A 27,152-nucleotide genomic window follows, 5' to 3' on the forward strand; every position below is an offset into this window, starting at 1 on the left:
GATGTTCACCTCCTCCATATTTCCACTGGAACAGAGAATTAGCAGCCCACCCCTCTTGGAAGATGTAGCGTGAATGTTGTTCTGTAGAGAAGAACATTTTTCTCTAGCATCTCAGGTAGGAACGGTAAGAAGAGAGGGTCAGGACTTTCCCATGATGGTCTGGAAAGGGGACAGTGAAGGCAACGCGCCTTGGGGTGGAAACGTCCGTGTGGAATTTCTTCTCAATGGCAGAAAAGGCATCCAGACGGTGTGTGTGTGTGTGTGTGTGTGTGTGTGTGTGTGTGTGTGTGTGTGTGTTTTTCAAGGAGAGCCACCGTCCGGACAGAACAGATAATGCCCTACAGCAGGGAAGGGAAACATGCTGCCTCGCTTACCTGCTGTTTGTGTTCCGGATGTAGAAGGCGAGGCTGCTGAAGCACCGTCCGCGTTGTTGGGTGGCTGGACGCCCGGCACGGGAGGGAACGGAGCGATGGGGGGCCACAGCGGGAACATCCCCGGCGGGAAGGGGGGCAGGATGCCTTGCGGAACTGCAGAAAAACAAAGAGAGACGAGGCACTGAGGATCAAGGAGCGTCAGGGCGCCCCATGCGGATGCAGCTCAAAAGGTCACAGAAAGGGAGAGCCTGCCAAGAGGAGAACAGGCCAACTCCTGGGCACCAAAGCATTCTCGCAGAGCGAAACAAAAATATAAAGCAACTGAAGAGGACTGAGTTGATAGAAAAAGCTGAACGTAACGCTTTCAATTGGCGGGGGCTGAGCCAGTTTCTAGCAGGTGCGTTTCTTGTTTTCTGCCAAAAAAGTATCTTGTCTAATTACAAGTCTGCTATTACAGGAAATAATAAACATACGGTCCAACGTTTAACGACGAATCTGCATAGCGACACATTTTTTGCGATCAAAAAACCGATCGCATTGCGATGTTCTGAATAGGGTAAACATCGCATTGCGATGATCGGTAAGCGTTTCGCTTACTGATCTTCGCATTGCGATGTTTTGGAACAGCTGATTGGTGTTCCAAAATGGCCACTGGAAGAAGAAAATGGCCGCCTGCAGCGTTTTCGCGCCGATTCCTCGCTTACCGAGGTGGCAAAAATGGCGGCCGGATTGAGGATTCCCACTTAGCGGTGAGTTTTGTCCCCATAGGAACGCATTAAGCGGAGTTTAATGTGTTCCTACGGGGTTCCCCCCCCCCCGCATAGCAACGTTTTTCCTGTAACGGATTAACGTTGCTATGCGGGGCACCACTTTATTTGAGGGGACCATTCGAGTTACAAGGTGCTTGTTGAACAGAAGCATCCGAGAATTATTGCAATGTGAGCTGGGGTGACCCACATCCACTTCCTCAGACATCTAGACACGTGCAAGTATTTCTCTATACTGTATCTTGTGTGTGCCACGTAAAAAGATATTATCCTCATGACCAGGTAATGATATATTATAGATAATACACTAAGTGAAATGGTTCATTAACACAGGAAAGGAAGTCTCTAACTTCCTTTTCAGACAGGCTTTTAAATGGTGAGGTTTTTTTAAAAAAGAACGCTGCAACTAGTGAATGTAGAAATTTTAAAGATGTTTTTAATATTGCCTTTAATGGTGGTTTTACTACTGATCTACGTTTCATTGCTTGTTAGTGCTCCTTCTGGCAGTCTTTTTAATGCTGACTATAACCGATTGTGAACTAGCTGCGGGGAGAAAAGAAGCATAAAAGCAAAACAAACAAACGGACGGACAATGTTAATTACTTGAATTAGCAGGTCCTGGTCAGGGAGATAAGGCCAGATGCCATGGAAATGTTAACAGCTATTTCTTGGACCGAGTTTATTCTTTAAATCTTTCGATCTCTTAAGTTTTAAAGGGATACACAATATTTTGCTTGTTCTTTCTTTCTCTTCGCCCCACACTTTAGTTTTGCCCACTTCTAGGAATAGTTACACCCTTCTTGAAATTTGCAGGAACCCCATAGGGTCGTTTTTCAAAAAAAAATCTTCTCCTTTTGGTAATCTGGGGAAATGAATGCGGTTACTCTGGGATTTCCTGGTGGTAAAAAGCTGGGATTCACGGGAAACTTATTTGGGACACTGCGCTTAGCGATTCCTAAAGAAGACTCACAGTTTGGGGGCTGGGGTATCAATGGGGTCTGGTGTGGGGGCTGTTGCTGCGGCCCTCCTTCCTGCTGCTCCGGGGGGGTCTGAGACTGCGTGGGGACGGAGGCCCGGAGAACGTCCATCCGACAGGTAGGACAAGTCTGCTGGCGCTGGAACCACGACCGCAGGCAGCTAAGGAAAGAAGAAAGGGAACCACCCTCAGAATAAGCATCACGTGGCTCAAGGCTCCTGCACGTCAAATCAATAAAACACTACGTTTTGCTTCACATAATCCTTACAACCCTCTGAATTAGCCCAGGCTGAGAGAAACACGTCCGTGGATTTCATGGGTCAATGCCTCTCCCCAATGACCGACTCGATCTTCCCAGGCTAAGCTCCTCAGGGTCACACCCCCCCCCCCAAAAGGAGGCCCAGAAGCCGTCCACAAGAGGTCGGGCCTTCTTCGCGGCAGCTCCAATGTTGTGGAACTGCTCCCGACACAACTACACTTGCCCCCCCCCCGGTTAACATTCAGAAGACAACTCAAATCCACTGCTTTTCAGGGTTTTTTACCCTCCACAGTGACCCTCCCTGCCCTGTCCTCATTCACGTAACTGTCCTTGGTGCAGCTTGCTATTTATTTCTTTTTAACGTTTCAATTGCTGCGGACTTACTGTTCAGTCCTGTATTTTTATCTACTGTTGTCAAGCACCTAGAATAGGGCTCTGCACGAATAGGGCTGTATAGAAATCAAGTAAATACAGTGGTGCCTCACTTAACGAAGATAATCCGTTCCAGCAAAATCACTGTAGAGTGAAATCCTCGTTAAGCGAAATACGAAATCCCACTGAAATGCACTGAAAACTCATTCAATGTGTTCCAATGGCCTGAATAACTCACTGTCCAGTGAAGATCCTCCACAGAGGCGGCCATTTTCGGTGCCTGTAAAGCGAGGAATCCGTCCCAAAACACAGCAGCGAGCCATTTTACACAGCGGGCAGCCATTTTGAAGCCGCCGATCACCTGTTTTAAAAATGTCGTCTAGCGAAAAATCGGTTCCCGAAGCAGGGAACTGATTGTCGGGAAGCTAATTTTCCCTATTAAAACATCATTTTGCAATAGCAAAACAGTCATCGTATAGTGGTTTTGTTGTTTAACGAGGCAATCGTTAAGCAAGGCACCACTGTAAATAAATAAATAAGAATGAGAACCGGGAAACTCTATGGCCAGCCCAACTTTTCTAATCGTGGTGATGCCCCGGCTCACACTTGGGCCATGGTCCCAGCCTTACCCCTTCTCCAAGGGCGACAAAGCCCGGTCCTATTCCCTCATCTCTGTTCTGGAAATTCCAACAGGGCCCAACGGGACAGAAAGCAAACGAGAGAGAGAAACATGTGACCCTCCAGAGGCTGGCGAGTCACGGCAGCACTGCCAGTGGTGAAGGAGGAGGGCAGCTGGAATCCGACACTCGCCCAAAGAACCACACTCTGCCGGCAGCGACTGGGATGTCAAGAGCTAATTGTTCAGGAACTGTTCTATTAACTATTTATTTACACATCCCACCCTTCTGTTAGCGAGCTCAAAGTGGCAAACACAGCTCTCTCTGGCTTGGCTGACCTTCCCCTTCTCAACATCCCTGTGACTTTAAAAAGGTTAGGACAATACGCAGTAGACAATACTGACTCCTTAGGACAAGTTGATGTGAGGGGGTTACGCTCTGAGCTTCTTTGATCCAAAGATCCCAGGAAAATGGCTGTGGAAGGCCTGCCCCCCTCTCCCTCTTTCACCACCGAGACTTGGGACAGCTACAGCCGGTCCCCCCCTTCTGCGTCAAGGTGCCTGTGATAAATGGAAGGAAGGAAGGAAGAAAAGCCAGGCTCTCCTTCAAGATTCTCCCCACCTGGTGTGGAAGATGTGATTACAAGGGAGGCGTTTCGCTCCCGTCACCATCTCTTCCCGGCAAATAATGCACACGTTGTCCATCGCATGCAGCTCTTCCGGAGTGGCATCGGGGTACCTGAGAGGAAGAAAGGGGACACGTCATCAAGTCCGCACAGGGAGTTGTGAAACTTTCCCAGGTGAAGGAAACAAGACAGGGCAGAAATCTGGTATTAGAGACGGGCACTGCGGCGCTCGCCCTTGCGGCCCCTGTTTTATTTCGTCCTCACAAAGGCTCACGCTCCCTCCTCCTCTTCACGCTGCCACCAGATGTCAATTAAACAGTGGACACTTACGCTGCCAAACACAATCAGTTTATTGAACAGGGTGGGGTTAATTATCAGTTGAAAATTGCAGTGTAAATCACAAAGCGAATCACCTATATTAATCAAGGTTCGGTTCATTCCAATCACCCTTTTTAACTCTATCTATCTATCTATCTATCTATCTATCTATCTATCTATCTATCTATCTATCTATCTATCTATCTATCTATCTATCTATCTATCTATCTATCTATCTATCTATCTATCTATCTATCTCTGCCCCCCGCCCCCGGTCCAATTCCCAAGCCAACAGCTCTCTAACCCTCTTTCCAGCACTCCTCTCCTTCACCTGACCCCCAAAACTCTTCTCTGGCCCCGCCTGATGGTCTCTCTATTGGCTCTCCCGTCAAGGTTCCGCAGTGACGGACAGGCAACATCTGGGCTATCCGCTACAGGCACGAACCAGTTCGTCGGTCCAAGCGGTGTTCCGCATTTCCAAGCCCCGCCTCCTCTGGCAGGGCCCCACCTTCTCCAGGCACTACCTTTGAGTGGTCAGCTGCTGGGGGAGGCAGGGCTGAGAACCGCCAAAGATCTGTCTGGCCGGGAAGCGAACCGGAACCACCAAACCGATAGCTTGTGCCCATCTCTCATAGTTTGAGCTCCTCAACTGGGAATAATGTTTCACAGAAAGAGTGGGGTGCAATGAAACCAGGCATTCAGATGCCACACAACTCTCAGTGCTTATAATGGAGGGGCGGCGGCGACAAAAGACAGGATGCAGGACACATGCTATCCACCCACCCCCAGCCTTTTTGAGGGTCCTGGGTGTCCCCGTGAAGAAACCACTTCCGCTTTGTGGGGCCTAAATTGTGGTCTTAGCACAGTCTCTGCCACAGCAACCTTGGAGACAAGCTCCATTGTGAGCACAAATTCTCCATTGTGAGCACCGGTTTTCTCAAGAACCGGCACACACACCAGAATCCCGATCTTTCTGGGTTCCAAAGGTATGAGGGTTGGCGAAATCAACTGCTTTGTGTCCTCACTTCCCTCACTGCGCCCTCTTGCTGGATAATTAATTCCTTGAGATGCACTCTGTGTATGCTCGGCCATAGGCCGACGACCAGAGTCTGTGAAATCCAAAGCTAGCTCATTACCACTTGCTTAATCTGTCCTGCCTGCACACTCAAGAGAGTTCGCTGAACTGCTCTTTTCGTGCATTTGTTAAATTTGGCCTTTCTATTTTTTTTCTCTTGAAACTTTAAAAACAAAAGCCTTCTCTACAGGTTATGTGATGGCGGTGGTAAGTTCCTGATGCTCAATCACGTCCTTCTGCTCTGGTTACAGCTATTGAGCGAAAGGTTCCTTCCTTGACTGGAGAAGCAGAGGAGTCAGGATCTGTGGCCTTAATGACTCGGTAGTCACAAGAAAGGGATGCCCTAAGCCTCTGGAAGAGTTGGCCAATTACAGAGGTGGTGTCACTTCCGGCAGGGGTGGTTTTGGCCCTGCCGCCTTTACATGGGGCAGTACCCGCTGGTAAATGGTCAATTACAAATGCATAGTGGCATTTTGGCTATGCGTGGCTGCAACAAGACTCCTTTCTCAGACAAGAATGGTCTTTTCTGACATCAGAAACGTCCAGGGACAGCAAATTTGCATTCCGAAACAAAAAAAAACCCAAAACCAGAACATCCAGCTATTTCCTGTGTCAATTTTCTTCCATTTTTTTTGGCAAGCTCAGAAGCAGGGCGAGTCCACTGCAGGGGTGGCAAAAAATGTCGCCTTACAATATGACAAATTGCTCATTCCTGGATTAAATGCTATTCTTCCCTGACATGTCCCCTCTGCCTTCTCGGTCCTACTGCTTAGTCCTCCTCTCCAGTTGGCTCTAGAACTGGTGAACTCTCCCACCACACCATATAGAAAAATATAGCACTCTCTGGGGGCCATCTTCCGCACAGAAATTACTTACAGGGTGTTCATGTTGCGGATCGCCCGGCGGGACATGATGGCGTCGGTCACCGCTTTCTTGAACTGCCTGGGGAGACAGAGAGAGGCAAATCAAACTTACGACCGATTTATCAAAAACCCCTCAAAGACAGCCACGAGATCAATCATGTGGGGTAGAAACCCTTCACAAATACTTTATCAGAAAAAAAATGTACTGGAGGACCTCCATATCTATGGGGAAAGGGCCCTACTCCAGTCCTTATGACTACTGTAATAATATCCCTCTTCTTTCAGTGACCCCAGATGCTCATTTTTAAAAGTATCCTCCTTATTGGTATTAAGTTGGTTTAAGTCAATTGTTTTTAGAAGTCTGTAAAGAACTTGTGCCTTCGCTTTCTCAGAAGAACAAAGAGCCAGGAATCTATGGGTGACAGTTCACCAACGTAAAAGACGATTGGCCAATTCGGCAGGGGATCATCCTATAAAAGCAGCCGTATCCCAAGGCAGATCTTTCAGACAGGCCAGAGCTAATTTTACAAGCTGATTTATGCTCGCATAACAGAAAGCATGGAAGTCTTCATGGCAACGAGCAGGCAGGATTTACGCAGCAGTATGCTTCTCGCCAAGAAACTTAGCCAAAATAAAATAAACAAACAAATAATAAAAAAGAGGGGGGTGCAAAGCAAAGCATGCTGCTCATATAACATTCCTTAGCGCTTACAGCACTTATGTCATGGTATAGATTATTAAGGTTAAAATGTGAATTATGAATGGGATATGTAGTTGTAGAAAGAATCCAGCAGAATACATCATGCGGAAGGCTGGACAGGAGGAATCCCAAGCCGGAATTAAGATTGCTGGAAGAAATATCAACAACCTCCGATATGCAGATGATACCACTCTGATGGCAGGGAAAGTGATGGGGAAACACCACCTGTACTTCTCGTGGGAAAAGGAGGCGTGGTGAGGGGGAGACCATCCTTTACGCCGATTGGTTAACATCTTGGAAGAACGAAGAAGAAGCAGGGCGGTGCCAACAATGAAGAAAATGGAGGATGTGGACAGGATCTTAGTTCTTAGAACTTTGACTTAGAATTAGGAACTAGAATGGAGGATTGAGTTCCAGATGACAGTTTTTAGTGTTTTTGCTAAGATGTAGTTTAGAGAGAGAATAGAGGAGGGGGGGGGCTATGCCTTGCCTGCCTTCCAAGCCCTTTTTTAGAATTTTATTTCATTTTTGCTAAACGGAATTTGTTAAGATTCTAACTGCAAAATCTTACGGAAATGTAACTTATGCTTTGCTCATGCAGCAAACTGAAGAATTTCTAAATACTTTATTTTTCTAATAAAACAATTATTTTAAAATCCTAAGTTTGGTCTCTTGAACAGCCAATCTGCTGAGCCTGCTTCCAGAATAATAGTTAGGCCACAGAATGCTACAGAGTCCATTTCTTGCCTGAGCTTTGTTTGTCCTGGCAGACCCCAAAGCTCATGATTTTATCTTTGTTTTTAATTTCTTAATTACTTACAAGAACAGACTTGTGGAAAAGGCTTTGTGTCACATCCTGGCTGGCTCACCCGGACTCTGCTCAACTAATTAGGAGTGGACATATGCCTGGACCCCCTCTGTTCGGGCAGCAAGAATCCTTTAGGGGATCTTGTCACTGACAGTTTAGGATTTAATTACGCAGGCTGCACATTGCACAAACACCCGCAATTTAATTTACCGACCTCAGATGGATGGACAGCGGAGCGAACCTTGAGCCAGCTAGCTGAGATCGGACCTGGGTTGTTAGCAGTCTTGACTGCAGTGCTGCAATTTAACCCCTGCACGAGGCTCCTTGTATCAGACATACAAATTACACGTATTGGATGCCAGATAGAGATAGCTAAGATCTACATTTGTCTTCCAGCACAAGACCCACTGACACTTGGGTCGTTTGGCTCAAGCTTGCAAAGAGCTAAGTTATTTACAGACTTTTAAAACAATCCACAAGGTACCCCAACCCCATGCAGAGGAGGTCTGTTGCGACCGTTCTCAAAAAATTTTTATTCTGAAGTCATTTTCAAGTCAAGAGGAGGTTGTGCCTTCCCTGCAACTACACATCCGGGCCAGTCCGGGCAGACAAAACCCCTCGCAAACTCAGGAGCACGCTTGTCCCATCCCTTAACCTCACCTCATCGCGAGATACATGGGCCGGATAGCGAACAGCGGGAATGTGTGCACCTTGATCATAATGGTCATGAAGGCCACGTACAAGAGGACCTTGATGAAACCTGGGGAGGAGGAAGAGAGGAGAGGATAGTGTCAAGGTTTGGCTCCTGCACTCTGTCCCCGTTAAGCTCACGGAAAGCAAAGAGGAGCAGCTGTAGGAAGATCACCGCTATGCTCAGTCTTGAGACCAAATGGATCCCCGGCTAGCAAAAGATCCCTCCAAGCATCTAGCCACAGAGGGATCCACCTCTTGGCTGAACCCCTTACCTGTGAAGAGCTCCGTGTACAGCATGTATACGGCCTTGTTGTCCCAGGGATTCTCGCTCTGCAGATCGATGGAATGCAGGATGTATTTGATGAAGATCGTGAGCACCATCGTCATCAGGATGGCATACTGTGGAAACAAGCCGCGGGGAGGGGGGGTCCCCCAAGTGAACTGCCTGGAAGAGGGAGCCGTTATGCTGTTTCTCATGAACGAGGGCCTCCCTTTCCTAGTAACAGGAAAACTAAGGGCTTCCCGCTGAAAGGACTCGTGGGAGTGGGAGAGCACACCATCGGACCTCGTGGATGTTATGAAAATCTCTACTACGATCCCCAGGAGAGCCCTTCCAACACTGCTCCTCTAGGACTTCCATCAACCCCAGTCAGCAACAGGAGGGGTTTTTTGGGAATTCTCAGCCAGGAGATGGGGGGGGGGTCACGTGTTCCCTGTTTCTGCTCTGGCACAACTAGCGTTCCTCCCCGTGTGCCAGATTCTGTCGTGGGCCAAGGCAAGAAGGGTCAGAATGGAAACGCTCCTGTCACTCTTCCAGACGTTGGCCTGATTCTGTCTAGAAGCTGAAAAGATTTATAACTTGCCCGGAATTTTAAGCCTTAACCGGCTAGAAAATATGGTCTTCTACGCCGTCGGCGATCAGTGGCTCCTTTATTGCTCTTTTACTGGGCAGATGTCAGCCTGAACTTCAGGCTCTTAATCAGCCATTTCAAACATGCTTCTTAGCCCTGCTCTGCACTGGAGCCCATATGAGAGCCATTGCTAAGGGTCTCCTTCCCATGAATACAGACAGGGTATTCTGCTCCGCATCAGTTCACTGAGCAACAGCCGAAGCAAGAGATTTGCTACCAAGGCCCCCAAAGGATATTTCCTGTAGAATTCTCTTATTTATGAGGAATCGGCCCCGATCTCCTCTGCAGATGCTTAAAAAAATGCAGATTAGAGCAAACACTATTATAATAGTGAATACTATACACAGCATGATTTCTGGCTCGCTCAAGTGGCCAGTTCTGGTAATTTCATTGGTAGAAATACAGTGGTGCCTCGCATTACGACGTTAATTCGTTCCAGCGAAATCACTGTAGAAAGAAAATGTCATAATGCGAAACAAAAAAGCCCACAGAAACGCATTAAAACCCGATTAATGGGTTCCTATGGGCTTAAAACTCAGAGTCCAGCGATGATCCTCCATAGCGCAGCCATTTTCGCTGCCCGTGCAGCGAGGAATCCGTCCCAGAAAAGAGCAGGGAGCCATTTTTTTTTAAGCCGGTGGCCATTTTGAACCCGCCGATCAGCTGGCCGAAAATTTTGTTTTGCGAGAATCGGTTCCCGAAGCAGGGAACCGATCATCGCAAAGCGAAATTCCCCCAATGAAATCATGGTAAAGCGATCGCTTTTGTGAATGCTAAAAGTTTGTTGTAATGTGATTTCGCCGTTAAACGGGGCGCTCGTCTTGCGAGGCACCACTCTATGTATTTTGGGTTTTTTTCCTTTTAATATTTTCAGACCGTGGATAAGTGAATCAGCGGATACTGCTCCCACGGATAAGGAAGTTCTATTGTACCTGCAAGAAAATACTCCCATGATATTCACAAGACCAGAGCACCACATGGGTAATAAGCAGGAAGTACAAAATAATCCATAGGGTAGAAATGCAGGTGGCTAGCAGAGGAGAAAGAGGGTGCTCGTTTTCTCCTTTGCCCGTCCACAGTATCCTCCCCGCTGGCTGCAAAAGGGATTTTTCCTCCCTTTCCCTTCCCCCACGGCCAGTGTAAAAGCCAAGTGGGCAAGAGGAGGAAGAGCAGAGAGCCCCCCCCCGCTCTTTTGCCGACATACCCAGCTTCGCACTCAGCCCTGGAGGGAAGATCGTCAGGCTGCAGGGATCTGCCGCAAGCTGATCAACCCACTCGTGCAGGAGGCGGCCTGTGCAATGTTGCACGTGCACCTCCTTCCGGCCAACGACCAACAAGAGGGCATCGGGCAACAGTGGTGCAATTCCCTCCACAGCAGTTGGGCCGCTGAGCAGAATGGAGACACGGAAGAGTCTCCAAAGGGGGGGGGGGAAGGAACTCAATGCCTGGGGAGGCGACACCCACGCCATCCTTCCAGGCTCTGCTGCCCCTGGGACAGTGGCCAGACTCCCACGGGCCCCGACTCTTTGCAGCCTGAGGGTTCCATCGAAGGCTACTGGAGCCCTTTGATGATGCTCCAGCCGCCGCACTTCCTCACCTCAAAGCCAAAGACCAGCTGGACAGAGGCCCCCCTCGTGAGGATGCTGTGGTAGGCGTGGCTGACGAACAGGAAGTCCAGGATGCCCAGGAGAACCATCAGAGCTACAAAAGAGGAAGACCATCAGGGGAAGACGGACGAGCGAGGGAAAGGGTGGTGCGTGAGAAGCAGCACACCGGTGGTGGTGGTGCCCTTTTCACCACCTGCCGCTCTGCCCACTGGGCATTCACAGCGCCTACAGAGAACACTTCAACCCCCCCCATTTCCCCTTGGAAAAAGAATACACCGGACAGGTACAGAGGGCACGAGATCATTCCCGAACACTGGGCACAAAAGCCGAGCGGGCAGGTCCTGTCGAGAGTTGGAATCCCATGTTATCGAGGCCCCAGGTTTCCTCATCACTGGGGCTGTTGGTGTCACTGCCAACAGCAGGACCCCAGTATTCATCGGTCCCAAGCAACCCTGCAGAGGGCAAAAAGGATCTAACGGGACACGTGCCATGGTTTCTGACTCCCTGCAGTGGCCAGAAAATACACCCTGGAAATAGATATACAGTGGTGCCTCGCTTAACGAGCGCACCGTTTAACGAAGAATCCGTATAGCGATCCCTTTTTGGGGATCGCTATACGGATCAGCCCCAATCGCCGCACTCGCTTTGCGACGATTGGGGCCTCCGGCGGCCATTTTGGAGCCGCAGAACAGCTGATCGGCGGCTCCAAAATGGCCGCGGATGGCCCGAAATGCCTCCGCGAAGCATTTTCGCGACCTCCGTCAGTAAGGGGAGGGCGCGAAAACACTGATAGGGGCCATTTCGGGTCATCCGGCGGCCATTTTGGAGCCGCCGATCAGCTGTTCTGCGGCTCCAAAATGGCCGCCGGAGCGAAAACATCGCTGGAGGGGTAAGTTTCCACGCTTATTGGAACACATTAAACTAAGTTTAATGCGTTCCAATAGGCTTTGCTTACCCGCACAGCAATGTTTTCGTATAGCGAAGGTTAATCCAGAACGGATTAACCTCGCTATACGGGGCACCACTGTATGTATTTCTGAGTGGTTTTTCTTTGTAGTATTTCCAGGCAGCAGAAACATAAACCAGAGGATACTGATCCCGGGGGAGGGGGGTCCTACTGTACTGTCAATTTGCTTCCAAATTCATGGGGCTAAATCCTGTTCTGTACATTTATGTTGTGTAGCCTAGATTGGACCCTGGATCTATTTACTTTAAACCGATGGAAAGCTTCCCATCCCCGCTCCTTTCCTGCTGCAAAGCTCCCCAGGGGCTTTAGAAGTAAAATAATTGCTGCCAGATTGCCATGGCTGGGATCCGAACCACCTGAAGGATGGTTCCCTAGGACAAATGGCGATCCCACAACCTCAGCACCTGAAGGACAGGAAGCTTTCCATTAGTTTAAACCAAGTACAGTGGTGCCTCACTTAACGGGCGCCCCGTTTAACAATGAAATTGCATAGCGATTAACTTTTTGCGACGTTTTTAATAGGGAAAAATCGCTTTGCGATGATCGGTACCGTTTCGCTTACCGATCATCGCAAAGTGATGATTTTTTAACAGCTGATCGGCAGTTTCAAAATGGCCACCGGGTAAAAAAAATGGCCGCCCGCTGTTTTCTGGGATGGATTCCTCGCTTACCAGGCAGCGAAAATGGCCGCCGTATGGAGGATTTTCGCTTAAAGGTGAGTCTGAAGCTCATAGGAACGCATTGAAGGGGTTTCAATGCATTCCTATGGGCTTTTTAATATCGCATAGTGACGAAATCGCTTTGCAGCGATTTTTGCTGCACGAATTATTGTCGCTATACGAGGCACCACTGTATTTCCAACACCCAATCCAGACTGCAACAGCATCTGTGGGTCACCTGCTGGCACTGCTGTCCTGCTCAAACTAGCAGAGACCCTAGTAATATACAGGTATTTTAAAGATCATTTGAAAGCCATTTTCAGGTCTTGAGGATTTTTGCCTTGCATGGAACTACTAACGCACAGAGGTCCGCCCACATATGCTAAACCATTCACAAACACATGAGCACGCATGCGCTTGCCCTTTACACTGGCAGACAATGGGAAGGTGTGCACTATGTACGCAACAGGATTTTGCGCACGCTCGCCTCCAAAAGGGCTTGACCTTCACAGCCCCGTTTGGGCCTTACAAAGTCAAGCCCGTGGCTTCCTCTGTGGATCACAGGCTGCAACCCCATGTGGTCGCCAGGCTGCATTCTCTTAACTGCCCATGTAAATAAGGGGGGGGGGGGAGAACATGTAGGCTGTACACCAAGCTTGTCTAAATTCAGTGCCAAGGAGAGCGGAACTGAAAATCTGAGGGTATCCTTCAAACCACCGCCTGGTGCTACCTATCCACTACAAGATCAGAGGCATGGAGAAACTCCTTTTCGGTTGAAGACAGTCCTTAACTAGAAGATGATCAGGACCCACCACAGAAGCTTGGGAATGATTATGGAAGTATCAGCTTATTGGGGTGGAAATCCCAAGGATTACACAAGTGCTCTTGCTGGGGCGGGGGGGCGGGGCGGACAGCGGACTTAAGAAGGCAAAAAGGCCCTTCTGTACAACCCAGTGATTATTAAATAAATGTAGAACATAGGTTGTAGTGGAACAGAATCTCGTTTGGCAAGAGCTCGGCTGGCTGGCATCCTGAATAGGAATTCTCCACACTGCATTCAGTGAGACTCAGGAATGTAACGAGATGTTCTGCTACAGGGCTGCAGAATGCCTGTATATGCACCGAACACAGTGCGGTGACACAAGGCTGGCGTCTGTCAATCAGCAGCTGAAGAAAGGAATGACTGAACCCGAGGAAAAGCCCCAGGGGAGGCGGGGGTACTTACAGACAATGCGGAAATGGAAGAGCCAGGAAATGTGAGGGCTCCTCTCCATCTAAAGAGGAGGGGAAAAGGATCAAGAGTCAGGAGTCAGCCAGCGTATCCGTTCCTCACCCACCCGTTTGGCAGGCCCCTCTCCCCAATAACAATAGCATCCTTCCACCCTGACCAAACGTTTTCGGGATGGCGCCCCATCACAAGGGCTTCTTCCTGGGGAACGCGGGTCTCTCGAGCGTGGCACCCAGAAGACTCTGGAGCACTTCTTAAGGAGCTTCTCTTGCCCCCCCCCGACCTTTTGGTCCTTGCTACGGTCTCACGTGAATGACGGACCCAATGGAGACCCTAAACTAAAATTCCTGCCGTGGTAGATTTGCGAGAAAGATTGGTCATGGCAAGCAAGCGAATTGGTTTCTCAAGAAACTGTGGGATGCCTTGGGAACACAAAAGCCAGAGACCCCTTTGGCAATAGCCTCTTCTTTAAGAAACTGCCCGGTTGCCACAAGGATGGCCCAGAAGAGATCCCATGCAGGGAAGGAGGCATGTGGGCTGGCAGAGGAGGGACCGATGACGACGCAGGGTGGAGTGCGGGGCAAATATTGTCCTGCCGGTCCTACCAGTCTCTCCCTGGCAGACAAATCTTTTGGGAAAACTGCCTTCCGAGAGAACCTGGATCCTGATTTGCCATCATGGAACCAGCAGGCTTCCCCTCCTCTATGGCCAACATGGAAACACAGGCTACTCTAGTTTTTTTTTTTTTTTGTGGACTAGGAACTTCGATCGGGTTTTTCAAAAGGTTAGTGCTTGTCACGATTCCCACGTGGCCCCTGCTTGTTTCACCAAACAAAGAACGCACGCGGCGTGCCCTTCAGCTGCCACCAGTTGATTACATCAACCTTACCTATTATTAATTATCGAGGCCCAGGCCGTATGTCATTTTAAAAGAACCAAATAGAAATTGTTTGTTACAGATAAGCAATGTTGTTAATTCTTACACAACCATTCTCCTTTATTCCTCTCAAACACCACTCTCCAGCCAAAACTCCAGAACTCTTCAAGCGCTTCAACTCTCTCTCAAACTCCCTATCTAAAGTCCCCTCTTCCTGCTCAGTCTCTTGTATCTCGTGACTCCGCCTCTCCAGCACCCCCATTATCTATGCAAATATCATTTCAATATTCATGACCTGGGGTGGACACCACAGTGTTAAATTTTCCACTTCCTCCAGAGAAGGGGGGGGGAAATGTGTCCCTCCAGATGTTTTTTAGCATATGACTCCCATCAGCCAAAGCCAGCAGAACCAGCGATGAAGAATGATGGGAGCTGATCTTCAAGAAGATACGGGTCAGGGGGGGCATGGGTGGGAAGGTCCTCCCTTGCTTCTGTGGCTGTTTACAGGAGAACCCCTGCATCTACAGATAATCGGTTCCAAGTCTCCTGTCCCAGAGGCTGGATTATAACAAACGTCATTATAAACAGCAAATGCTTATACATAGCATGGCCTCCTGCTTCCTCTAGTGACCGGTTCTGCTAACTTCATTGTTAATATATTTTGAGGATTTTTCCTTTAATATTTATTTTTAATATTTTGAGATCATGGATAAGTGAATCAGCGGATATTTCTGGAAGCTGCCAGGAGATATGAATGTGCTACTATATGTCTGTGCGCAAGGGAGAAAGAGGGAGTGGGCAACCACAATAAGATGTGTATGCAAATATGAACATGCGTGCAAAGCCCACTGGAAATAAATAAATAAATAAATAAATAAATAAATAAATAAATAAATAAATAAATAATGCAGAATGCAGCCCATACGGCTGAAATAAACTGCACGATTGAATCTGCCAGGAAGTCATCTAGTAGGAGCATGGCCTTCTCTGCAGTGGCGCCAACACTTTGGAATCACCGGCTGGTGGAACTTCGCCTGGCTGCCTCCCTCTCAACGTTTAAAAGACCCTTGAAAACAGTTGCTTTATAGAGAGGCCTTTTCCGGCAACCCCCACCTGATGTGCTTTTCTGCTGCTCTGCTTGCTACCTGCCTCGTGCTGCGTTTTAGCTTGTCCTGTCTTGTGTGCTGCTTATCGGTTTTATTTAACCGATTCATGCTTGCTGCGTTTTTATCCTATTGCTCCCCCCCTCCCACAGCAGGGTTGTGCACTGCACTAAGGAGGCACAGGCTCTCTCTCTCTCTCCTTCCTCCCAGATCCCAACGTCTTTCCGCACCAACCACAGCTTCGCCCCCTCGTACTCACAAAGTCCACCCGGTCCTCGGCGAGCCAGTGGAAGCATTTCAGGAAGAGGAGGAGGGTGAAGAGAGCCACAAAGCGTGGGCTGAAGTCATCCCTGAAGACTGTGAAGGCAAGGCAGGTCTCGGTCACGGCATACCATGACCGCTCAAGCAGATGCTGCGCAAGAGAGATGGGTTTAAGGCGCTCTCTCTGATTCCAGGACCCTCCCCTTGCGCCCCTCATTCCAAGGGCCTCAGCCCTCCTTGCCTCCAGGGAAAGACACTGCCTTTAGGAAGGAGTCAGGAGGATGTCGGGATTAGAGAGCTGGGCTTGGGAAAATCCAACTTCTAGTCCACCCTGCAACCACCCACCAATTCCCAATCTGTGAAACGCCCTGGATGATTTTTCATGCCAATCTCAACCTGGCCCACCTCACAGGGCTGTTGAAGAGAACGTACGCCACCCTCAGCTCGCTGGATCAAGGACAGGATAACAAAGAGAGGCCTTTTGAGACCAAATTTATCTCTCTGTTTAATGCTTTCTTTGTGGCGTGAAGCTCTCTCTCCCGACACTTTACTGCAGCCTCTGAGACGGCCAATGAAGACCTCCATCGTGCCTTCACGATAAGTGGAGATGCTGCCAGAGTTGTTGTTTTTTAAAGGAGCTTTTGAAGCCCTTCCTCACGATGCCCAATGTTTTCAGTAAAACCCTCACAGTGTCCCACAAGAACGAGACCTGAGGCTTATTCCAATTTTCCCTCCGCGAGGCTTACCTCCATTTCTGCTGCTCGGAGCTGCCCGAAAAACACTTTCCCCATAAATTTGCCCAACAGGAACACCAACACAAAGGCCTGGATGTACAGCACCTGGCGAGGCAAGCAGAGAAATGGCAAAGAGGGAGAAGGCATTTCAAGCAACCGTCTCTGAAGGAAACTCGCCTCTAATATAGAAGGACAGTTCCCAGCCGTTCCTGCCCAAAGATTGTTTCCTTCCAGTCTGCAACGGAATCCCCAGAACAGAAACCGGCAGACATGGAGAGAAATCTCCAATTGCCTCATTCCTTAAGACAGCAGATACACCAGACTACAAACCCCATGAGCCCCAGGCCAGTAAGTCAGGGATGGTGGCAGTGACGTCTAACAAGAACTGGAGGGTGACCAATTAGAAAGCTTGATCCAGATCCTGAAACCAGACGACCATGGACAGCTACGCCCTCTCTTTTTGAATGGGACATCGATGTTGGAACCTCAACAGCCCTAAACTGTGTATTGATGCTGACAATCAACATAACAAATAAATAAACTGGTGCCTTCCAAACTATTTTTGGAAGCCACTGGCCACACCAAGCCATTGGCCGCACCAAGGCTGATAGGCATTGCAGCTTAAACACATTTCCTCTACGCCTATTATAATAATATCATAATAATCTTAGAAATGCAGAGCTGGAAAGGACCCTATGGATCAGTGAGCCCAACTTTTTCCAAGGAGGGGAATCGAACTTCAAACCTCTGGCTCCAGAGTTCGATACCTAAACCACTGAGCTATCCAGCACTTCTATTCTAAGACTGCATCCAAATGCTAATCTCAGTTGGAGAAGACCGACTGAATCCAACTGGTAAATCAATATACTTAAATCTCATGGATCAATGAGTCCACCCTGGTTAAGACAGCAGCTTCTCCAGTTAGCAGTACCCACCCACCCTCAAATCCTTCCACGGCACTACAGACTAGAAGTTGTTCAAGCTTCTGTACAGAAAATTCCATATTCTGAAAAAGCTGAAAAGTCTCTCCAAAGGCCAGCAAAAAACCTGAAATTAAAATACGCTGGCTTTTTTTTTGTCCCATTGCTTTGCCTTCAGCCTTGTTGCCTGAAGAGGCCACACAGATTTCGGGAACTAAACTGAGTCCTTGGGTTGGAGAGGATCCCCCTCCTCTTACGCCAGATTCTTGAATTTTGACTGGCCTCTTTGATGGTGCAACTGTAAACGGACCACAGCAACGCCATAAAACCCCCTACTTGATGCTACCGAGCTGTGCGTACTTACCGCCATGCTTGGGCTGGATTTGGTCAGGTACACCACGGTCGGGTAAAACTGATGCTTGAGATAATAGGCGTGAGCCACCACCGCGGAGGTCAAAGCCAGGCTGCCAGCCATCATGATGGCCGTTCGAAACATCTCCCCACAGGTCCCAAGGCCGGCAAACTGCGGAAGACGACAGCTGGGTTAGAGGTGGCAACAGCAGCGGAGGTGAAGAAAACAAACATAGAACATGAGAAGCCACCCTATTTGCATTCTAATGGTCCAGTGCTTCCATGTCGTTATTCTCAGCCATCTGTACGCAAACTCTTTGCCGACTTGTTAATCTATTTGTGAGACTACGAATCTCAGAATATTCTCACTGTGCTAACTGGGGGATTGTTCACCTTTCATTCATGGATTAGCCAGTGGGCTTTAAAATACTTTTTCTGGGCCAACAATTTCGGAAACATCCTTCAGTGCTCGGCACGGCCCATAAATTCTGCAACGAGAAAAACCAAATTCTGACCACCATTCCCCCCAATAAAGGCGGGATAGAAGGACATTTTGAACCTGTACTTATTTTACAAGCCTAATTTTCCTTCTACTATGGACCCTGAGAAGAAGCCCTGGCTTCTTTTGTAGTTTTCAATTTTTAGTTTTATGGTTTAAATAGATTGTTAGTCTGCCCAAGCTCCTGTGGGAAAAGGATAGGATATAAAAAAATAAGCACCAATAGTAATAAATAAAAATTAATTATTAATATGCCAGCTCTTTAGAAAATATTTTTATTGATGCTTTAAAAATCATAACAATATCCATAAGGAAGATAGAAAAATAATGAAAATTCATTACGTATATGAGACTCCAGGGATTCCCAACCTTTTCAAGTCAGAACCCCCTTTTATAGTAGCCAAATAACGTGCAAACCCCCACTATGTTTGCATAAAAGGGTATTTTTAATGGGGTAAAATAATCTCTTCTCAGAAAATACAGGCTTCTTTCTCTCCCAAAGGGCCTGGTTCTCACACATACAACTAACTTTTAATATCCAGCTCCGAATGGTCAAGGAAGAACTTATTTAACAAGGGTTTCAACACAAATAAAGAACAGGTAGCGGAAGACTTATTCATAAACATCATTCCATAATGAAGTGGGAGACCGGGATGAGGTTTTATTGATATGAGTAACAAAAAGGTACAATACACTATAAAAGTGGTCACATGTCTGTTGGATTTATTGAGTTCTGAATTCTTTGGGGTAATTTTTTCCTTAACGGTCAGCTTCCCAAGTTTACTGTATGCATTACAGTAGCCACTCCTCCCCACCAAAGATTCTTACTCAGATCATCATCACTGGAGATTTTAACAATTTATTTATTTATTTATTTATTGGACTTATATACCGCCCCATAGCGCTACAAGCACTCTCCGGGCGGTTTACAATTTTTAATTATACAGGCTACACAGTGCCCCCCCCCCAGCAAGCTGGGTACTCATTTTACCGACCTCGGAAGAATGGAAGGCTGAGTCAACCTTGAGCCGGCTACCTGGGATTTGAACCCCAGGTCGTGAGCAGAGTTTTAGCTGCAGTACAGCGTTTTAACCACTGCGCCACGAGGCTCTAGCACTCCTCCCGTGTTTTCAAGCTGATCATGGGAACGAAGGGGGTTTTAAACTTGGTTTTCTTAGGAAAAGTGATCATTCGAATGTCTGAATGCTGAATTCAGCGCTTTTTAGCACAACCAACTGCACCCTGTTTATGCAAAGGAACTCAATCATTCCATTCTTGGAATGTGACTGTTGTGACAAGGGAATTGAAAGAAATTTGATGGGCACAAAGACAATATGGAATACACAGTAAGACTCTTTCAGCAGTTGGGTTGCAAGGGAACTTCTAAACCTACAGCTTATCTCTGCTCCTTGGAAAACTACTTCCCAAAAAAGGCCCAAACATAGCAATTCTCACAGCATCCCTGGATAGCATTCAGAAAACCAAGCTTCTACTCAGCAAGATTTACACTATGTAACTCGAAGGGAATTTCATTCCAGAATCTTGTAAATTGGGAATGGAAGCCACATGGTCCACAGAGGGTGGGAGACTCCTTTTCTCAACTCTAGGTACAGCGACCAGCCAGACTGAAATGTGAACCAAGCTCAAGAAAAAAACCTGCTTTCAAGATGGCATGCAATTTCATTTCAGAGCCAAGACTGTTTTTAGTTTCAGCTATGCTTGACAGCTTCAAGTGCCAAAGAGTTCAGAAGAGAAGCTGCCCCTAAAAATATTCAACATAGATCCAAGAGAATCCAACTCTGGAAGCGAGCTGGTTTGACCCTTCGGAAACAAAGCCACAGAACTGTAGAGCAGGAAGAGGTCCTAACGGTTAACGAGTTTAGCTCCCTGCTAGTACAAGAAATCCACGGCAAAAGCTTATCCCGGATAAGTGTCCATTGAACCTCAGCTTAAAAAAAAACCTTAACAGAATTTACTCCCTTTAATGTAAGATGGGACTCTAGTTCCTGGCTATACAAATTATAGTGCGCACTTCAATTCAAATAAAAAAACGTGATATGTTTCAGCTAAGTCTGTTAGAGCAGTACAACAAGGGAACTAATGAACTCGGGAGAATGTGAGTGCTCCAGTACTAGAGGCATTCAAGAGAAAGTTGGACAACCAGTTTTCAGATCGGCTTTGATGACGATTCTTGCCTTGAGCAGGGGGTTGCACCCGGTGACCCTATAGGCTCCTTCCGATACTATGATTCATGCAGAGCTGCTACGTCCAATGAAGATCCAAGGCTTGGTAACAGGTAGCAGAAATAAGAAACTGTGCAAGATTCTTCTTGAAGCACGGATGCTGGCATTAAAGTTTAAATATTTGTCTAAAATATGCACATACTGCTCCCCTATAAATAGATACAACCATTTGCATGGTGAGACTAAAAAAAAATGAATAAGCAGAAACCGTTAAAAGAGAACTGTTGTGGTCAACTGAACACACAGTAGGCTTAAAGCAACACGCTCAGATAGTGACCTCTGGTGGAAAAGCCAGTGTCAAAAGTACTCAAGAATGTGTTAAGAAAGTAGCCTAAGAGGGGAATTACACTGAAAGAAATCAGAAATGCATCTGCATTCAGGTTTAAGCTTGTTCTGGACATTTTACTGCCCGAGGCAAAAGACAAAATAGCCCATTGGACTCCCCATGAGTCTTACTTCCACATGGATGTCAGCACCTTCTCCAAATAAAGGCAGCTCAGACCATAAGAATACTAATAAGCTTAGAAGTGCAGAGCTGGAAGGGACCCTAGAGATCATCAAGTCCAGCCCTGTCAAGGTTGAACCCCTAGCTCTGCAACGAGAGATCTAAACCACTGAGCTATCCAGCAGAGAGTAAGGGGCTGCTGCCTCACTCTGCTTCCTGATAGTGGCAGCTCGGGTCTTCCAAACACTAGCAGGCAGCTCACAAGTGAGGAACGAAGGCAACAGGAAAAAAAGGAGAAAAGCAGAACATCACCATCATCTCTGCTATCATCTAGAAAAGTGGTCCCCAACCTTTTTGCGCGAGCGTGAGACGCCCACCGCACGCACATGCGGGCGGTGGGGTGATCCGTATCCGCGGACTGGCACTGGGCCACAGACCAGGGGGTTGAAGACCCCTGATCTAGAAGCAGTCATTCCTGCAAATTATCTAATCCTAACTTCGTAAACTGTCCTGAGGATTTATCTGGCTATAAGGTGGGATATAAATTCTCTAAATAAAGTAAACAAACAGTCCTCTGTTTACTCACAGAATTTTACACTCTGAAGTGTAGTGCCCCTCTCTTGGAACTATGAAGCTGCCCCATCTGGTTTGTGGTCTGTTTTTATACACCAACAGCTCCTAATGGTCAGAGATCTGTCCATCCGTTCTTTGTAAAGCACAATGTCAATCGATGACACCAAATAAACAATATTTATAAGGGTTAGAAGTGTCACTACAATGGCTTGTGGAAATCTCAGTCATGTGCTCCAGAAGCATCCTGTAACCATTTTATACTTTTTCCTGGAGTTTGTGATGCATCAGAGGTGGGCATCTCAGCATACTCAAAAAGATTGTTGACTGCAACTTCCATCATCTCCCCCAAACATGGCTATGCTGGTTCAGGCTGATAGGAGATGCCATCTCACAACATATGGATGCCCAGCTCACACCTCTACCAAAACACTGAAAAACATGCTGTAATTTGGTAATTCCAATCTACTGCTTCTGCTATTATTTTATAAACATTCTTTTATCTCGAGTACACCCTGAAACCACTTTTGGGAAACAAGATACAATCTGAAATAAAAGTATCAAAACCAAAAGAGAGACAGAGCTATATGCGCTCTCCCGCCATCACATTTTGGAAAAGCAAGATACAGTGGTATTAATTTCCTGCTATTTCTATCCTTGTTTTACCAGCCATTCAATCGAGTGTCAGTCAATTACATCGCTTGAGACACAGCCTACCCTCTGGGTGACCCAGCTTTGAATCAGGAACACCCAGGTTAAAAGTTCAGTTATTTTCTGAAGTCCGTGGGTAGTTTTGAAGCTCCTTCCAGGGCACAGGCAGGTAAAACAATTGCAAATTTGAGTTTCTCATGAGAGTCAAATATGAATTATTTGACTGAGTACCATCTATAAGCCTGCATTTGCATCTGTTCATAAAGCCTGGCTTATTAGTTAGGTACTTCCAGATGCTTTAGGCTTCAGCTCCCACTACCTCCTATGGGTTTTTTGGGACTTGAACGTAAATATTTAGAGCAGCTGTTTCCAACCTTGGGTCCCCAGATGTTCTAAGGACTAAAACTCCTAGAAGACTTCCCCACTAGCTGAGCTGGCCAGGGTTTCTGGGAGTTGTAGTCTAAAAACATCTGGAGACTCAAGCTTGGGAATCCCTAATCTAGAGCAGTGGTTCTTAATCTTGGGTTACTCAGGTGTTTTTGGACTGCAACTCCCAGAAGCCTTCACCACCAGCTGTGCTGGCTGGGATTTCTAGGAGTTGCAGTTCAAAAACACCTGAGTATCTAGAGGGCCAAAGTTTCCGCCTCCTTCCATAAGCCTACAGGCATCTTGAGAAGCTACAGCACATTGCTTATTCACAAGCAGAGAAACACATAGGATGCCTGGAGCAATATGCCATTCATCCCCATCCTTAACGTATTCTGTCTTCAAGCAGGAGTGAGAAACTTTTAGCCCACTAGATGTATTGGGCTGTGACTATCATCACTCTTTACTATTAGCCAGATTGGCTGATACTTCTTGGAGCTGAAATTCAAAACATTTGGGGGTACCAAATTTCTCTATTCGTTGTTTAAAACAACCTAAAACACGCACATCTTTCAGAACCCACACAGTCTGCACCACGGAAAATAATTATGTTGACTAACCCAGCAAGCTCTCGACAAACATTACAACAAAACAAGTCACATAAAGCCATTGGCACACACAAGCTGTATACTGATATCACTCCAAAACCATTCTAATATAAATATTTTAAGGTGCCACAGATGTGTGCATTGTAAGTCATGTGCACATGAACACAGTACTAACAAAAACAATCATGTGGCATATTAAAGCCTCTCCTTTTTTGGCATAAACTTTCATGCACTGCAGCTGGAAGAAGCGACTGAAGTCTACAAACACGTAGGCCAAAAACTGATGAGTCTTTACACGATTTCAAGGCTCTCTCTTATTTCTGTTGCAATAGGTGAGAAAAAGTTCCACTCTGGGTAACAGCAGCAAAAGAATAACAGAAAGGTTGAACCTGTCACTGGTCAGGGCCTTCTAACATCTGTTCTGTTTTAGGGACACATAACTTTGGGAAAATAAAAACAAATTTCAAGCCTAACCCTTTTAGCTTGAGCTTTCCTGGACCCAAATTGACCTCCCCAAGTCAAATGTGTGGGGAAGTGGATTTGAAACCCCACCCCCACCCCCAAAGATCATACCAAAATAAAACTTTAAAGGGCTGCAATGTTTTACATTTTATATTATTTTTTTTTTACCAGCCTGCTAAGGCAAGGGTTCTGTGGGTACTGTTCTGCAAAATTTTTATCAGCCACCTCCACACAATAGTAGTTCAGCCAGCACATCTGGATACTAATGGTTGTTGTGGGTTTTTCGGGCTCTTTGGCCGTGTTCTGAAGGTTGTCCTTCCTGACGTTTCGCCCGTCTCTGTGGCCAGCATCTTCAGAGGACTGGAGTCGGAACTCTGTCCATGCTCTGTTCCTACTCCTGTCCTCTGAAGAGGCCGGCCACAGAGACTGATGAAACGTCAGGAAGAACAACCTTCAGAACACGGCCAAAGAGCCTGAAAACCCCACAAGAACCATTAGATCCTGGCCATGAAAGCCTTCGCGAATACATCTGGATACCTCCGTGGTGTAGATATTCTGCCTGCAGAGGCAAAGGTTCAATTCCCCCCAATGGGCCTCCTTGGCAGGGGCTGGACTTGATGATCTTTGGGGGTCCCTCCCTGCAGTTCTAAGAGGATTATTTTATTTATTTATTTATTTGATTTATATCCCGCCCAGCTGGTCTGTCTAGTCGACCACTCTGAACGTCTATGTTGACGTTCACCTGGGTCTTCCTCCCCACTTCGTGGCAAGCGTTCACCTCCCACAGGCTCCTACCTACAGCAGCCCCGTGTGGGCAGACCACTAGGCCTGCATCCCGTGTACACGTGTGAATGCGTGCACCCTTGTCCCGGGTTTTAGACACGTTTCAGGTAGGAAACCTCGCAGAGGGGAAGGGACCGAGCTGTGTTCCCCCCCCCCCCCGTTTCCCATCCCTAGGGCAGCCACCAAGGGGCCAGCTAACCCTCTCCTCCCCACACTTTGACACCCCCCCCCCGGCCCCATAACTCACCCACAACCGCTGGCCCCGGAAAAACCCCTTCCCCCTCCTCCGCCTCCACTAAGTCGTCTCTTCTCCCCCTTCACCGGAAGTCCCGACGCTCAAGAGACACCTCACTTCCTGTTGGGAAGTACCAAGAGTCTGTCCCTGGACTTTATTTTCTTCTTCTTCGCCTCCTCACCCAAACTGAGGCTTACTGGTTCTCTTTAAAAAGCCTTTTTTAAAAATAAAGCCGTTCTCAATGCCTGGGTCTCGTTTCCTCCGCCTCTATCTCTCCTTTTTTTTCTACTATTCCCCCCCCTTTCAAGGGACCACATGGTACAGTCCAAAACAGCTCGGCTTCGTGTTGTCTTCCAACGCCCGACTGGAGGGGAAAAAAAAAGAGGGTCCCGTGGCTCCTCCTGATTGGTCTAAAGTCTGGAGAGTTGTCCAATCAAAAAATTGTTGCCGAGTTCGGCTGGAAGAGGCGTTGCTAAGGGAGGGGAGAAGTTGGAACGCGGAGGCTTTAGGGTCCAACAAGAGTCTTCTTCCACTTTAAAAGTCAATAAATGTTATTCAATTGGCAGTGGACCGGATCCTGCCCGATTAGAAGCGACTGGTTTTTTTTGTTTTGTGATTTTTTTGCTTCTAAAGAAGAACATATGGATTGCCTGAAGCATCTGAAGTGGGCTAAAGTCTGCAAAAGCTTGTGCCAAATAAAACTTTTCAGTCTTAAGGGTGCCACAGGGCTCTGTTGCTTTGGCTGCAAGAGGCGAACATACCTGTCTGCCTGCTTATTCTGTGCTGTCTAGTTGGAACAGAGTTCTAGCGACCCTCACGGGGCTCTCAGTGCGGCATTTAAGAAGTGATTTTAGCAGTTCCACTCCCCCAGTGAATTTCCATGCCTGGGTTGGAATCTGAATCCAGTTCAAAACCCGGAATAGAATTGTGTGGGTGAAAACAGAAGATTTATAAAAACTACATTGAATTCCTAGAGGAAAACATGGGATAAAAATATGAAGAATATCTAAATAAAAGGCAGTCCCACAGATTTTGGCATAACTTGCTCATAGATAAAGATTGTCTATTGGGTTAATTATAGTTACTGCATATACACACACACACCTTTTATTACATATACATATCTATCTTCCTGGCAGGAAGGGTGATTGCACTTCGTTTCCAAAGTCATGTGTGCTTGCAATGCAGCGTCTTCTCTATGTTCATACTCAAAGGAAGCTCTAAATTCAATCATGTATTTATTAACTGTCATCCATGGGACAGCCAGTAGCAGAACAGGCAAAGTGCCAAACCCTGACCTATTCATGCAACCAGCTCTACTCCTGTGTAAGTGCAAGTGTTGTAACTGGGGCTGTCCTACTCTGGGGACATTATGAGAAGAGAGGATTCCCTGGGAAATGATCATAATGCTGGGAAAGCTGGGAGGCAGTAGGAAAAGAGGAATCTCAAATGTGAGATGGACGGACTCCTTACAGGAATCCACAACTTTGCGTTTGCAATTGCTGAGAGCAGGGCAGTTGAGGACGGGGCGTTTTGCAGAGGTTGTTTTTTGTTTTGCTGTGCTCAAGTGCAGGAAGGGGAAAGAAAAGGGGGCTTCCATTTTCTTTTGGGGGGTCATTTCCCTCCCAACTCCCTGTTAGTCTCCCCCCCCCCTTTTTTTGCAAATATGTCTTAATTCTGGGGGAATGCATTTAATACAAGTTCAGGCAGAACCAAGGGAATTATATGCTGCAATAATAGGAATACTTCTCTTGGCCCTTGAAGCTATGTTTGCAAAGGAAGAAATTGTTTTATATTTTGTTTTGTGTGCTTCAGGGGTGTAATACAAATTACAGTAGGACCCCCTGTCTGTGGGAGATTAGTTCCAACTCTTTCCCACCCCCACCCCGATACTGAAAAACGTTGATTATAATGAACACTATAATAGTAGGGAGGTTTATACATAGCAGGTGTCTGGCTCTCTTTAGCAATATATATATATTTCTAGAATTTTTCTTTTAATATTTTCAGACCATGGATAAGTGAATCCGCGGATGCTGATCCTGTGGATAAGAGGGACCTAGTGTACTGTGGTACCTTAAAGTTTAGGGAATGCTAAAAGGCTTGGTGTGGTTAAAAACTAAACTTAGGACTAGATAGAGATGGGAAGGCCTGGGGGGGATCAGAAAAATTGAGGGGGGGACCAGGGCTAACAGCCTTAAACTGAACTGGGACAAAACAGACAT

General features: G+C 47.1%; 1 protein-coding gene across 4 annotated transcripts in view; it reads right to left on the minus strand.

The window, feature by feature from the left end:
• Window positions 1-25,533, minus strand: part of SYVN1 (synoviolin 1) — a 36,101-nt gene extending 10,568 nt beyond the window's left edge. Inside the window, exons 1-12 of one of the 4 annotated variants that reach the window (XM_078382070.1) lie at window positions 24,940-25,533; window positions 18,079-18,237; window positions 16,807-16,899; window positions 16,059-16,156; window positions 13,817-13,865; window positions 10,956-11,059; window positions 8,720-8,846; window positions 8,415-8,514; window positions 6,260-6,325; window positions 3,987-4,103; window positions 2,112-2,278; window positions 375-527 (exon numbers count right to left, since the gene is read on the minus strand). In XM_078382070.1, coding sequence (XP_078238196.1) covers window positions 375-527; window positions 2,112-2,278; window positions 3,987-4,103; window positions 6,260-6,325; window positions 8,415-8,514; window positions 8,720-8,846; window positions 10,956-11,059; window positions 13,817-13,865 — 883 coding nt within the window. In that variant the 5' untranslated portion in view covers window positions 16,059-16,156; window positions 16,807-16,899; window positions 18,079-18,237; window positions 24,940-25,533. Of the gene's footprint in view, window positions 1-374; window positions 528-2,111; window positions 2,279-3,986; window positions 4,104-6,259; window positions 6,326-8,414; window positions 8,515-8,719; window positions 8,847-10,955; window positions 11,060-13,816; window positions 13,866-16,058; window positions 16,212-16,806; window positions 16,900-18,078; window positions 18,238-21,838; window positions 24,896-24,939 lie in introns of those variants that run through there. The other 3 variants (XM_072984467.2, XM_072984468.2, XM_078382071.1) reach the window with 3 other exon arrangements.
• Between the last annotated feature and the right edge of the window lie 1,619 nt (window positions 25,534-27,152).

Source organism: Pogona vitticeps, chromosome 15, assembly GCF_051106095.1.
Source record: "Pogona vitticeps strain Pit_001003342236 chromosome 15, PviZW2.1, whole genome shotgun sequence".
Taxonomy (NCBI): Eukaryota; Metazoa; Chordata; class Lepidosauria; order Squamata; family Agamidae; genus Pogona; species Pogona vitticeps.